Raw genomic sequence first — 14,519 nt, 5'->3', positions numbered from 1 at the left:
GTTACATTTGCTAGAATAGTCATACTACATTAAGATCATGCAGTGTTTAGGGATGGAGAGATGGATTAGCCCTTCTAAAGGATCTGTGTTCTATTCCCAACACCTACAGCCATCTGCAACTCTGCTTCCAGAGTATCACATACCTTGCTCTGGCTTCCATGGGCACCTAAATCAATATGGTACAAAACACCCATACACATAAAACAAGAATGTAAAAATAAAAAAAAGATGTTGTTTAGAACCAAATTGATGAAAAGAATCTTTCAGGAAAGCAAACGATGCATCATTTTTATATTTTCTAGAAATTTGTATAAACACCTACATGTCTCCTACATACATATTCTTCTCCATTTAAAAATATAAATGCCATATTGATAATACTATTTTCTATACTGTTGTTCTTTATGTAGTCCTGGCTCGCCTGGAGCTTACTGGGTAGACTAGCATGCCTTTGCCTGCCCAGTGCTTTTTAACTTAGCGAATTCTGAAGAGTTTTCCTAAATAGCAGCAGTGACATGCTTCTTGAAATGTGGGTTTAAATTTCTTTCAGTTTGTATTTTTTTAATTTATATTTATTGTGTGTGTGCATGTCTGCATGCATATGTATGCCATAGTATGTATGTGATATCGGAGTGTAAATTGTGGGTATGGGCTCTAGGGCTCAAACTCTGGTTCTCAGGCTTGCTAGCAAGCACCTTTACCCCAAGAGCCATCTTGCCAACCTTTAGTTGGTTAGTTTTCTTTAGATATTATTTTGTCAGTTTCCATGCAGAAATGTATGGTTTTCAATTCATAAGTCATTTTGGATGTAGTTTAGTTGGTAAAGTGCTTATGTAACAGGTATGAGGCCTATATGTAATCCCTAGCATTGGGTAAAAAATTTGTAAATTTGTATCCATGCTAACCTCAGACTCAAGATCCTCTTGCCTTGGCAATCTTGTTGCCGGGATTGTAGGCACTACAGTGTGTCACTCTGCCCAGCATAAATCCTTACATGTGATGTCTGGATTTTGATACATCATTTGAAAAACTTCCTTTTATCGAAAAAAATTTTTACTTATACTTTAGCAGCTTCATATCTATATAGAATATATTATCACATCCATCTCCAACTCTACCTTCCACTTCAACACATGCTCTATCTGCTTTTATTCCTCTTTCTTCTTCTGCTTTAAGTGTGTGTGTGCCTATGAGTGTAGGTGTCCATGCTGGACAGAGGTGTAGGATCTCCCTGAAGCTGGAGTTAAAGGTGGTTGTGCCTACACACGTGAGTCCTTGGACTTTAAGTTACATCTTCTGCAAAAAGCCGTATGTGTTCTTAACTGGAGAGATGTTTCCCTGTGGCCACCAACCCCTGTTTTAGTGGGTCTGTGATTGGTGTATAGGAAGCCAGGCTGTTGATTTGTGGGGCCTTGGGTGGGGGAATTTGATTTAGTATCCTGCCATTTTGCTTAAAGTGTTTATCAGTTCTCTGAGTTTTCTAAGGCTTTGGGGACTCAGGTATAGAGTCCTGTCATCCACAGACAGGTACCTGACTTCTTTCCTCTTTGTGTCCCGTTATTTGCTGCTCGTGTCTTACTGCACTAAGACTGCTGTCTAGTGGAGAAAGTGCACATCCTTGTTTTATCCCAATTTTAGTAGAAATGCTTTGGAGTCGTCCCCCCATTATATAATGTTGGCTAAAGTTTGCCATTTGTTTGTTTAGTTGGTTGGTTAGTTGATTGGTTTTTGAGACAGGGTTTCTCTGTGTTACATCTTTAAAGATCTGGTAAAATTTATCATTGAATCCATTTGTGTCTGGTCTTCTTTAGCTGAGAGTTATGTTGTTTTGGGGTTTTCTTTTGTTTGTTTTAATTTGTTTGGTTTGGTGTTTGGTTTTTCAAGACAGGGTTTGTCTTTATAGCCCTGACTGTCCTGGAACTTGCTTTGTAGACCAGGCTGGCCTCAAACTCAGAGATCCTTCTGTCTCTGCCAAATGTACAATTAATAAAAACTAAGAGACAGAAATTGGGGTTCAACCTGAAGACCAGAAAAGACCAGCCACTGGCTCTTACTTCTACCTCATTCCTAAATGGCGATTCTGCCTTCAGGAATCCCAGCATGAGGTTGAGACTATATCTGAGAGTTGTCTCCTCCCGTGTTATAATCCTCTCTAGGTCTGGGATTAAAGGTGTACACCACTGCTGCCTGGTTTCTGTGGCAAACTAGTGTGGTTACTGGGACTAAAGGTGTGTGTCATAGCTGCCTGGTCTGTAAGGCTGGCCAGTGTGGCTGCTTTACTTTTCTGATCCTTAGGCAAGCTTTATTAAAATATAAATAAAATGGCACTACATCTGCCTTCTGAGTGCTGTGATTAAAAGCATGCACCAGAGTTTTAATTCCTGTTTTTATCTCATTGTTAGAGATATGTTTACAGTTTTAAACCTCATCTTCATTTTAATTGATAGATCATAATTTCCCAGTTTAGTAGAATATGTTTAAGGTAAGACGTAATGACACTCTGAATTTTATTAGTATCCATTATAGTGGTTCTCTTTTCAGGTCTGATTTTATTTTGGCCTTCTCTCTTTTTAATTATTTTAATTAAGGGTTTTTCTTTCTTGTCAAGTAACCAATTTTTCAGTCTTAAAAGCTAATTTTTGTTTCTGTCTTTTTAAGACCAGTTTTTTGGCTGTATATATTGCTTTTGTTTGTTTCCATTTTATTAATTTCTTCCCTAACCTTAATGATCAGCTGTTTTGGGGTTTCACCCTCAGGTATATCATTAAGTTGTTTCAGATTTCTATGTGGTGTTTGTTTTTTAATGTGAGTATTTAAAGTTATAAACTTTTCCTTTAGTACTGTTCTCATTTTATCCTATTGGAGTTGGTGTATTGTGTTTTTATTTGATTCTAGAAATTTTTAATAAAATTTTTGTTTTGGTTTCTTTGAGGACCTCATCATTATTCTGTAGTATGTTGTTTAATCTCCATGAGCTTGTGTCTGCTCTGGGTTTCTCTTAACAGAAACCCTATTTCTATTGCGTTTTGTGTCCTAGTATCTGATCTGTTTTAGGTAAAGTCTCATGGGCTTCTGAGAACAAAGTGTATTCTGCAGTGTTGGAGTGGATGGATGCTCCATAGTTAGGGTCTCTTAGGTACCTTTTATTTAGGATATCACTTAATTCAGATATGTCTCTGCTTATTTTTTGTTAGAAATACCTGTCAGTTGGTGAGAGTAGGGTATGTGCTAGATGAATCTGTGACTTTACATCAATATAATATCTTTTATGAAATTGGATGCACCTGTGTTTGAGGGATATGTGTTTAGAATCCTAATGTCCTTTTTAATGGAATGTTCTCTTAATCGGAATAGGGTTGTTTTCTTGCTAGTTTTTGTTTGAAGTCTATTTCTTCAGATCATTGACACCTGCTTCATTTCCAGATGGATGGACTTGTTTTCCCTTCAAGTATTTCCTATAGAACCCTCTTTAGCCTTTCTTTTTTTATGGAATGTTTTTATTTTTGATGAATAGTGGTAGTTTGGTTGTCAGTTGTCTTTCAGAACTTCAGAACATCTGTCCAGGCCTCCTGGTATTTACAGTTTCAGCTGAGTGATCTGCTCTTTTCTGACAGACATGCGGCGTGTGCCTTTCCTTTCCCTCCTTTATTCTGTGTGCTTGGTGCTTTAGGTACAGCACACTGGGGAGGTAGCTCTTCTGGTGTGCTTAGTGGCCTGAGTGCCTCCTCTTTCTGCCTTGGTTTCTCTTCCTCACTCTTGAAAGTTCTGTGTTCTCACTCTTTTAAAAATGCCTTACGTTCTTCTCCTTCTGTACTTATTACCCATAGATTTGAACTTTTCAGGGAATCACAGATTTTAGAATTCCCACTGCTATTTATTATTTTCTTTGTCCTTGTTGAATGGTTCCAGTTCTTCCCACCTATCTTTTGAGACATTCTGTCCTCTACTTGATCCATTCTATTGCTGAAATTTTCCACAGAGCCTTTTATTTGACTTACTATGCTTTTCTTTTTTCTTTTTCAGTCCCCCAACGAGTACAACTATTTTTTATTGTTGTTTTTTTTTTTTTTTGACTTTTCGAGACAGGGTTTCTCCGTGGCTTTTGGTTCCTGTCCTGGAACTAGCGCTTGTAGACCAGGCTGGCCTCAAACTCACAGAGATCCTCCTGCCTCTGCCTCCTGAGTGCTGGGATTAAAGGCGTGTGCCACCACCGCCCAGCCAACGAGTACAACTTTAATTAAAAATTGTAAGCAGTACTGCAGAGATATTTAAACTTTAAAATGCTACATCTTAAATTTAAAGTTCTAGGACTACATTTAAAAGCCATTCAGGCATGGTCGTGGTGGTGCAATACCTTTAATCCCAGTGCTCAGGAGGCAGAGGCAGGAGGATCTCTGCGAGTTCAAGGCCAGTCTCCTCTACAGTTTGAGTTCCAAGACAGCCAGGGTTAAACAGAGAAATCTTGTCTTGAACCCCCCCCCTCCCAAAAGCAAATTGGCCTGAGTTATAGAAACTGTAAAAAAAACAAAAGGATCTCTGTTGTTTATAAATACATTTTAAGTATAAGAGTGTAAAAGTGGGGCTGGAGAGATGGCTCAGAGGGTAAGAGCACCGGCTGCTCTTCCAGAGGTCCCGAGTTCAATTCCCAGCAACCACATGGTGGCTCACAACCATCTGTAATGAGACATGGTGCCTTCCTTGCCAGCAGTACATTGTATGCTTAATAAATAAATTAATAAAAAGAGTGTAAAAGCATAGATATTGAGAGAATTGGCTGGACAAGAGGATTCCCCTGTCACAGTTTCCCTTTTGACTTCACGCTGTAGGGTTTGGTTGTTAAAGCACTAAAAGGCGGCCACATAGGGAGCTGCTGTTTCTGCAGCCTCACTGTTCCGTGTGGTTCTGGTATGGAACGTTCTGAGTTCTTTCCTTTGGACCCTTATATTCCCTCTATTCTTCCTTCTAGTCCAGTATGTATAGAAAAAGTTTTCTTCATTAGAAGTTTGTAAAAAAAAATCCCCCCCCCCCTTTTGGCATTTATATGTGTGTTGGAGTAGCATTAATAAAAGAAAATAGAAACTCTTTTTCTGAATCCCATTTTCAACAAAGTTGCTAAATTGCATGTAGTTCTTTATCTATTTCTTTTTTATGTGGGTGGGTTGCGGAGTACGACTGATGAAATTCTAAGTGGATAGTTAAAGCCAAAGCAAACTCTGTTGATTATGATTGAGCAATTGAGGAATTATCAAACAAGTAGAAACTTTCCTAAGTACACTTAATAATGACCTTGAGGCTTTTGTTTTTTTTTCCCCAACATCAAGAATTAAACTACCCAAACTTAAAGAAGTAATTTTAAGTTTACTAAATCGAAAGGTGAGAAAGATTGTTCGTTGATTAAGAGCACTTTATGCTCTTGCAAAGACCCAGGTATGATTCTCAGCACCTACGTGACATTTGTACTCCAGTGCCACCTTTGGACTCTATGGGCATCAGACACACACCTGGTGCAAAGCATATATAGATGCAGGCAAATACTCATCAGATAAATACAATTTTAAAAAACAAGTTGGTACAGTAAAGGGAGAGAACTTAAGGAATGGGGATTTAATTAAAGACTTAAACATATTTCATGTCTGTGACTTCTCCCCCTGCTGCCATTGCACGTATTTTTGTTTTGAAACTGTACTGTATTATTTATTTTTCTCTTACCTGAGTATTAAGATTTTCTTTTCAGTTTTTACATTTCATTGTCAACAGCCCTCCTCTTCCTCTTTGTCCAGTATTAGTTGGTCATTGGTCCTGGGTCAAAGACTGGCCTGTCTGTTTGCTTGTGAATAGGATGTTACCCATGTACTATTTGTTTGGTTTCCAACTTCACTTTTTCTTGTTCTTTTTGTGTGGGCCTTGGCTTTTACCAGCTGAGCCATATCTCATCTCCAATCCTCACTTTTCCTAGAGTGTGAAACAGAAAGGCTCTGCTTGTGTCCTAATTGTCATTTGTTTTGTAGTGTACATCATGAGGCGAGAGTACTGGATATGTTTCTGGTTTCATTGTTGTTTTACTAATGGAAATCATCATTGAACCAATTGTTAGAAGACACAGCTTCTTTAGTGCCAGAGATTTAAGGCTAAAAATCATCACTTTAGCTCAACAATTCACGTGCTGGTTTTCATAGCTGTCTAATCACATCTCTTACTTCATTTTAATGACTTGTAAATCATTTCAGAGCTGTTCACTACAGATCACTTAGTAAGTGCATATTACAAATTAATTCTGAAATACAGCTGTATGATATTAAATGAAGTCTTCTGAGGGAGACTCCAGAATTAAATTCCTGTATGATAACAAAACCTAGAGCTTGTGTGTGTGTTTCAAGGGGTACATGTGCCACAGCATGATCCTGTCTGATCTCACTTTTTAAGTGAAAACATGCTTGAAACATTGTACCAGAGCACCAGGGTGCAATTCGCAGAACCCACATTGGGCTTCAAGGAATCTGAAACTTTTGGTCTCTGTGAGCATGTTGACACAGCTATTATCCCTGGAGGATCTTAAGTTATAGGCTAACTGATGATACATACATACCGTCTTAACATACTCTCCTTCCCAAAAAGCTTTTTTTTATGTGCCAAGAGTGGGGAGAATCTTACCTTTCTTCATTAAGTTATATAGCAAGAAAAACTTGCTGTTGAAGTTATACATGATAATTTAAATGTTGATGATAACATTTTTCTCTTGGTTACTCTTTTTGAGACAAGGTTAGAAGAGTACGTTGTGGAGCCAGTTAGATGGCACAGTGTGAAGGGCACTTGTGAGTAGAGCTCCATTTCCTGGAGCCCACATGAAGGTATAAAGAGAACACTAATGCCACAAAATTGTGCTGTGGCCTTCACAAGTGTACATATTCCCATGAACATTCTAGGCACGTGCTCACAGGAGCTACACTTCCAGCTCTTTTCTTGTCAAATTTATTTGGTTCTGAATGATATTAATATGGTTACTTATTTTATCACAGTATATCTTACAGTATTCAAAATATTCTCTCTCTCTCTCTCTCTCTCTCTCTCTCTCTCTCTCTCTCTCTCTCTCTCTCTCTCTGTGTGTGTGTGTGTGTGTGTGTGTGTGTGTGTGTGTGTAGGTAGGTACCTAAGCATGTTTACCTCAGCACACAAGGTCAAAAGTTGATGGTGTGTTCTTTAGCTCTCTGCCTAATTTTTTGTGGTCTCCAGCTGAAACTGATGCTTACATCCCAGGATTCTCCTGTTTCTGTCTTCAGTGCTCAGCTACAGGTGTCACATCTGGCTCTTCCATGAGTGCTAAGCTCCGAACTCAGGTCTTGGTGTTCACACACAGCAAGTACCTTACTCCCTGAGCCATCCCCCAAGTCCTCTTCTGTTGGTGACACAGTCTTAACTCTATAGCCTAGGATTAATTCAGATGCATGGAAATCCTCCTGCCTTACATATGCCAGAATTAATAGATATCATGACCACACCCAACTTAAAATATTTTCTTTAATACCATATTATTGATTTGTAGTTAGATATAGTTAGTTGCTTCTGTTATTTTGATAGTCAGAAATTTGGGTATTTTTTATAACTTTTAACCATATAAAATAACAACTTAAGTTGTCAAGCTTGGTGTCAAGTCCATTTACCCAATGACCCATCTTGCCTGGTAGATTTTTGTTAATTTTTAAGACATAGCCAAGTCTGGCCTTGAACTGCCTGAGCTCAGACTCCTCGCTGTACTCCTGCCTCAGCCTCCCAAGTGTTGAAGTTATAGTCATGTACCACTGTGCTCCACTTAACACTAATTTTCTTAAAAATATTTTCCCAAGTCTAGAGAGATGGCTTAGTGTTGAAAATGCTTATTACTCTTTCAGAGTACCTTAGTTTTTTCCTCAGCACCCATTTTGGGAGGCTTACAAAAGCTTGTAGTTCTTGCTCCAGGAAATCTTATGGCTTGTGTGAGTACCTGCATTAGTGATGCACATGTGCATTTGTGTGTGTGAGAGAGAAGAGAGATGTAGTCAATTTGTTGGATTATAATGTGAAATTAAAATGTTATAAGATTTGCTCTCTCTGAAACCTTTTTTCTTATTCAAATTTTAGGACCCTTCAAAACTGTACAAGAAAGCAGGTGATGCTTCAGCCATGGAATGCCAATCTGAAGAAAGCGTCCATCTTCATTCACAGGGAGAAAATAATTCTTTGTCTAAGAAGCTTTCTCCGGTACATTCACAAATGGTGGATTACATTAATTCAGCACCATCTCTTGCTGGCGGACGGGATCCTGATGTAAAAGACAGAGCATTACTTAATGGAGGAACTAGTGTAACTGAGAAGTTGGCACAGCTCATTGCTACCTGTCCTCCTTCCAAGTCTTCCAAGACAAAACCGAAGAAGTTAGGAACTGGCACTACAGTAGGATTGGTTAGCAAGGACTTAATCAGAAAACCAGGTGTTGGCTCTATAGCTGGAATAATTCATAAGGACTTAATTAAAAAGCCAGCTCTTAGCACAGCAGTTGGGTTGGTAACTAAAGATTCAGGGAAAAAGCCTATGTTCAATGCAGCGGTAGGATTGATTAGTAAGGACTCTGTGAAAAAATTGGGAACTGGCACTACAGCAGTATTCATTAATAAAGACTTAGGCAAAAAGCCAGGGACTATCACTACAGTAGGACTGCTGAGCAAAGATGCAGGAAAGAAGCTAGGAATTGGTATTGTTCCAGGTTTAGTGAATAAAGAGTCTGGCAAGAAATTAGGACTTGGCACTGTAGTTGGACTGGTTAATAAAGAGTTGGGAAAGAAATTGAGTTCTACAGTTGGCCTAGTGGCCAAGGATGTTACGAAGAAGATTGTAGCGAGTTCAGCAATGGGACTGGTTAATAAGGACATTGGAAAGAAATTAGTGAGTTGTCCTCTGGCAGGACTGGGCAATAAAGATGCCTTAAACCTTAAAACTGAAGCACTGCTTCCCACTCAGGAACAACTTAAGGCCTCTTGTAGTGCAAACATCAATAATCATGAAAGTCAAGAACTTCCTGAGTCTCTGAAAGACAGTGCCACCATCAAAACTTTCGAGAAGAATGTTCTGCGGCATAGTAAAGAAAGCATGTTGGAAAAGTTTTCAGTCCGAAAAGAAATTACTAATTTGGAGAAAGAAATGTATAACGAAGGAACGTGCATTCAGCAAGACAATTACTCATCTAATGAAAGGGGAGCTTTTGAGACCTCAAAGCATGAAAAACAACCTCCTGTCTATTGCACTTCTCCAGACTTTCAGATGGGAGGTGCCTCTGATGCGTCTACAGCTAAGTCTCCCTTTGGTGCAGTAGGAGAAAGCAATCTTCCTTCCCCTACACCTACTGTATCTATTAATCCTTTAACCAGAAGTCCCCCCGAAACTTCTTCACAGTTGGCTCCAAACCCGTTACTTTTAAATTCTACAGCAGAACAAATGGAAGAAATTTCTGAATCTGTTGGAAAGAACCAGTTTACTGCTGAAAGTTCTCACTTGAATGTTGGTCATAGGCCATTAAGTCATAGCATAAGTATTGAGTGCAAAGGAATTGATAAGGAAATCAGTGAATCAAAAAATACACATCTAGATATTCCTAGAATAAGTTCTTCCTTGGGGAAAAAGCCAAGTTTGGCTTCTGACTCTGGTATTCACACAATAACTCCTTCAGTTGTTAACTTTACTAGTTTATTTAGTAACAAACCCTTTTTAAAGCTTGGTGCAGTAGCTGCATCAGACAAACACTGCCAAGTTGCGGAAAGCCTGAGCACTAGTTTCCAGTCCAAACCATTAAAAAAAAGGAAAGGAAGAAAACCTCGGTGGACTAAAGTGGTGGCAAGAAGCACATGTCGGTCTCCAAAAGGACTAGATTTAGAAAGATCCGAGCTGTTTAAAAATGTTTCATGTAGCTCACTATCAAATAGTTCTGAGCCAGCTAAGTTTATGAAAAATATTGGAGCCTCATCTTTTGTTGATCACGACTTTCTTAAACGCCGATTGCCAAAGTTGAGTAAGTCTACAGCTCCATCTCTTGCTCTCTTAACTGACAGTGAAAAACCATCTCATAAATCTTTTATTGCTCACAAACTTTCCTCCAGTATGTGTGTCACTAGTGATCTTTTGTCGGATATTTATAAACCCAAAAGAGGAAGACCTAAATCCAAGGAAATGCCTCAACTAGAAGGTCCACCTAAAAGGACTTTGAAAATACCTGCCTCTAAAGTTTTTTCTTTACAGTCTAAAGAAGAACAAGAACCCCCAATTTTACAGCCAGAAATTGAAATTCCTTCCTTTAAACAAAGTTTGTCTGTATCTCCTTTTCCAAAAAAGAGAGGCAGGCCTAAGAGGCAGATGAGATCTCCAGTGAAGATGAAGCCACCTGTACTATCAGTGGCTCCATTTGTTGCCACTGAAAGTCCGAGTAAGCTAGAGTCTGAAAGTGAAAACCACAGAAGTAGCAGTGATTTCTTTGAGAGTGAGGATCAGCTTCAGGATACAGATGACTTAGATGACAGTCATAGGCAAAGTGTCTGTAGTATGAGTGACCTTGAGATGGAACCAGAAAAAAAAATTAGCAAGCGAAACAATGGACAATTAATGAAAACAATTATTCGCAAAATAAATAAAATGAAGACTTTAAAGAGAAAAAAACTGTTGAATCAGATTCTTTCAAGTTCTGTAGAATCAAGTAATAAAGGAAAAGTACAATCCAAACTTCATAATACAGTATCAAGTCTTGCTGCCACATTTGGCTCTAAATTGGGCCAACAAATAAATGTCAGTAAGAAAGGAACCATTTATATAGGGAAGAGGAGGGGTCGGAAACCAAAAACTGTCTTAAATGGCCTTCTTTCTGGTAGTCCTGCCAGCCTTGCTGTGCTTGAACAAACAGCTCAGCAGGCAGCTGGGTCAGCACTAGGACAGATCCTTCCCCCCTTACTGCCTTCACCTGCTAGTAGCTCAGAGATCCTTCCATCCCCTGTTTGCTCTCAGTCTTCTGGGACTAGTGGAGGTCAGAGTCCTGTTAGTAGTGACGCAGGCTTTGTTGAACCTAGTTCAGTGCCATATTTGCATATGCACTCCAGACAGGGCAGTATGATTCAGACTCTTGCAATGAAGAAAGCTTCCAAGGGGAGGAGGCGATTATCTCCTCCTACTTTGTTGCCAAATTCTCCTTCTCATTTGAGTGAACTCACATCTTTGAAAGAAGCTACTCCTTCCCCAGTTAGTGAATCTCATAGTGATGAGACTATTCCCAGTGATAGTGGCATTGGGACAGATAATAACAGCACATCAGACAGGGCAGAGAAGTTTTGTGGACAGAAAAAGAGGAGACATTCTTTTGAACACATTTCTCTGATTCCCCCTGAAACGTCTACTGTCCTAAACAGTCTTAAAGAAAAACATAAACACAAATGTAAGCGCAGGAGTCACGATTATCTCAGCTATGATAAAATGAAAAGACAGAAACGAAAACGGAAAAAGAAATATCCCCAGCTTCGCAGTAGGCAGGATCCAGACTTTATCGCAGAGCTAGAGGAGCTAATAAGTCGTCTAAGTGAAGTCCGGATCACCCATCGCAGTCATCATTTCATTCCCCGAGACCTCCTGCCCACTATCTTTCGAATCAACTTTAATAGTTTCTATACACATCCTTCTTTTCCTTTAGACCCTTTGCACTACATTCGGAAGCCTGATTTAAAAAAGAAAAGAGGGAGGCCCCCTAAGATGAGGGAGGCAGTGGCAGAAATGCCTTTTATGCACAGCCTTAGTTTTCCTTTATCTAGTACTGGATTTTATCCTTCCTATGGCATGCCTTACTCGCCTTCACCCCTGACAGCTGCTCCAATAGGGTTAGGTTATTATGGAAGGTATCCCCCCACTCTGTATCCACCACCTCCATCTCCATCATTCAGCACTCCACTGCCACCTCCTTCCTATATGCATGCTGGTCATTTATTGCTCAATCCTACCAAATACCATAAGAAAAAGCATAAGCTCCTTAGACAGGAGGCATTTCTCACAACCAGCAGGACGCCTCTCCTTTCCATGAGCACCTACCCCAGCGTACCTCCAGAGATGGCTTATGGTTGGATGGTGGAGCATAAACACAGACACCGTCACAAACACAGAGAGCACCGTTCTGAGCAACCCCAGGTTTCCATGGACTCTGGCTCTTCCAGATCTGTCTTGGAATCTTTGAAGCGTTACCGGTTTGGAAAGGATACCATTGGAGATAGATATAAACATAAGGAAAAGCACAGGTGCCACATGTCCTGCCCTCATCTCTCTCCTTCAAAGAGCTTAATAAACAGAGAAGAACAGTGGGTTTCTCGAGAGCCTTCGGAATCGAGTTCTTTAGCCTTGGGATTGCAAACGCCTTTACAGATTGACTGCTCGGAAAGTTCCCCAAGTTTATCCCTTGGAGGATTTACTCCCAGTTCTGAGCCAGCTAGCAGTGATGAACATATGAACCTTTTTACAAGTGCAATAGGCAACTGCAGAGTTTCAAACCCTAACTCCAATTGCCGCAAGAAATTAACTGACAGCCCTGGACTCTTTCCTGTGCAAGATACTGCCCTGAATCGGCCTCTCAGAAAGGAAACCCTGCCTTCCAGTGAAAGGGCAATTCAAACATTGGCAGGTAAGAGGGGTATTTTGTTGTCTATTATTTGTGTTACAGGAATAAATTATTTTCCCACTGCTTTTTTGATCCATGTACTTGACCGTTTTCTTAAATTTATGCTTTATTTTTGTTTCTATATGTTTTGAAATCCTCAAAGCATCTATTTTACTTAGATGTAAAAAGTGAGGAATATCTTTGTTTTACGTTATATTTATTATTTTTTTGAGAAGCATCCTTTAAAAAAAAAAGACTTTGGAAACCAGGAAAAATGCTCCAATTCTTTACACAAATGCTTGTGCTTCGTTCCTTAATCAAGAAATGGCCCAGACTCTTGTGAGCGGTGGGTAGCACTTACTGTATGGTAGTCAGATAATTGCAAGTGTGTCTGTGTTCCACAGAATACCCATGTCTCAGTAGAGGAAAACTTTTGAGGACTAATTTTTTTCCCCCAAGACAGTGTAACAGTCCTGGCTGTCCTGGAACTCACTTTGTAGACCAGGCTGGCCTCAAACTCACAGAGATCCGTCTGCCTCTGCCTCCCAAGTGCTGGGATTAAAGGTGTGCATCACCATCAAGTTTCAGGACTAAGATAGGACTGAATATTCAGAGAGGCTTTATGTTCCAGATTACTTTTAGGTATCTTCATCAAAGTTATTTCAATTAGATATAAAAAGACATGAACCATACCTAAATCATTCTCTTAGAAAAATGTTTTTTGATACGAGAGAAGATAGAAATAAAACTGAAGTCATTGCTTATGCAAATAAAGGATATGCATACCTTAGCAATTACTATAATCTTTAAAGGGTTTGTAAATTTAACTATAAAGTCTGATGCTGTAAGTAAATTTTATATGTGTATTTCTGTCTGATTTTCTAGAGATAACTCGGGCAGGAACATTAGAGCTGAGTAATGCTCACCATAGTGGGGAAAGAGCCATTCATTTCTATCCTTATTCTTTTAAAAGGGTAAAAATGTGTATATTGGGGAGGAAAAAGACCCCTCAGGGACAAGTAGGTTATTTTCTAATTTTCTTTATTCAATGAACTTTGAAAAATCAAAATCTGTCTTAGTAGATAAGGTAAATTTACTTCTTGAAAATGTAGACCCAAAGGGGATTGGAGCAGTTGCTCACCACTTTAGACCAATAGCTGTTCTTACAGAGGGTCCAGGTTTGATTTGTAGCCCCCTACATAATGATTCTCTTTGTAGCTCCAGTTCCAGGGCATCTGACAACCTCTTCTCCATAGGCACCAACCATGCAAATGATGCACAGACCTACATGCAGGACAAACACTCACATACCTAAAAGTAAAATAAAATTTTGTTTTGTTCTATTTTGAGGCCTTTATGTCTTTGAACTGTGTAGACCAGGCTGGCCTTACTCAAAGAGTACCCACCATCCTCTTCCTCCCAGTGCTGGGATCAAAGGTGTTCATCATTACCACACCCTCTGTAAAATATTTGTTTGTTGTTTATCTGTCTTTTGAGGCAGGGTCTCACTACGTAGCTCTGGCTGTCCAGGAACAAAAGCACTAAGTGTATCTGGTTGAGCTGAAAATCACAGAGAACCCATCCTCCTCTGATGAGTGTTGGGATCAAAGGTGTGCACCACCAGGCCGCCTGGCTTCCTTTTATTTTTTAACCCCCAGGAAGATTTTTGTTTCTTTGTTTTTAATTTCTTTTTAGATTACTTTTTTTGGTTTTTCGAGACAGGGTTTCTCTGTATCTTTGGAGCCTGTCCTGGAACTAGCTCTTGTAGACCAGGCTGGCCTCGAACTCATAGAGATCCGCCTGCCTCTGCCTTCCGAGTGCTGGGATTAAAAGTGTGCACCACCTCCCGGCTTAGATTACTTTATTGTACATC

At 39.6% G+C, this 14,519-nt stretch overlaps 1 protein-coding gene across 1 annotated transcript in view; it reads left to right on the top strand.

Moving 5' to 3' along the window:
- Positions 1-14,519, top strand: part of Ash1l (ASH1 like histone lysine methyltransferase) — a 143,390-nt gene that overhangs the window by 22,816 nt on the left and 106,055 nt on the right. The window contains exon 3 of the mRNA XM_075978509.1: positions 8,116-12,670. Coding sequence (XP_075834624.1) covers positions 8,116-12,670 — 4,555 coding nt within the window. The remainder of the gene's footprint in view (positions 1-8,115; positions 12,671-14,519) is intronic.

The sequence above is a fragment of the Microtus pennsylvanicus genome, chromosome 7 (genome assembly GCF_037038515.1).
Source record: "Microtus pennsylvanicus isolate mMicPen1 chromosome 7, mMicPen1.hap1, whole genome shotgun sequence".
Taxonomy (NCBI): domain Eukaryota; kingdom Metazoa; phylum Chordata; class Mammalia; order Rodentia; family Cricetidae; genus Microtus; species Microtus pennsylvanicus.
Note: the sequence above shows the minus strand (reverse complement) of the source record. Positions and strands in the feature narration are given on the sequence as shown.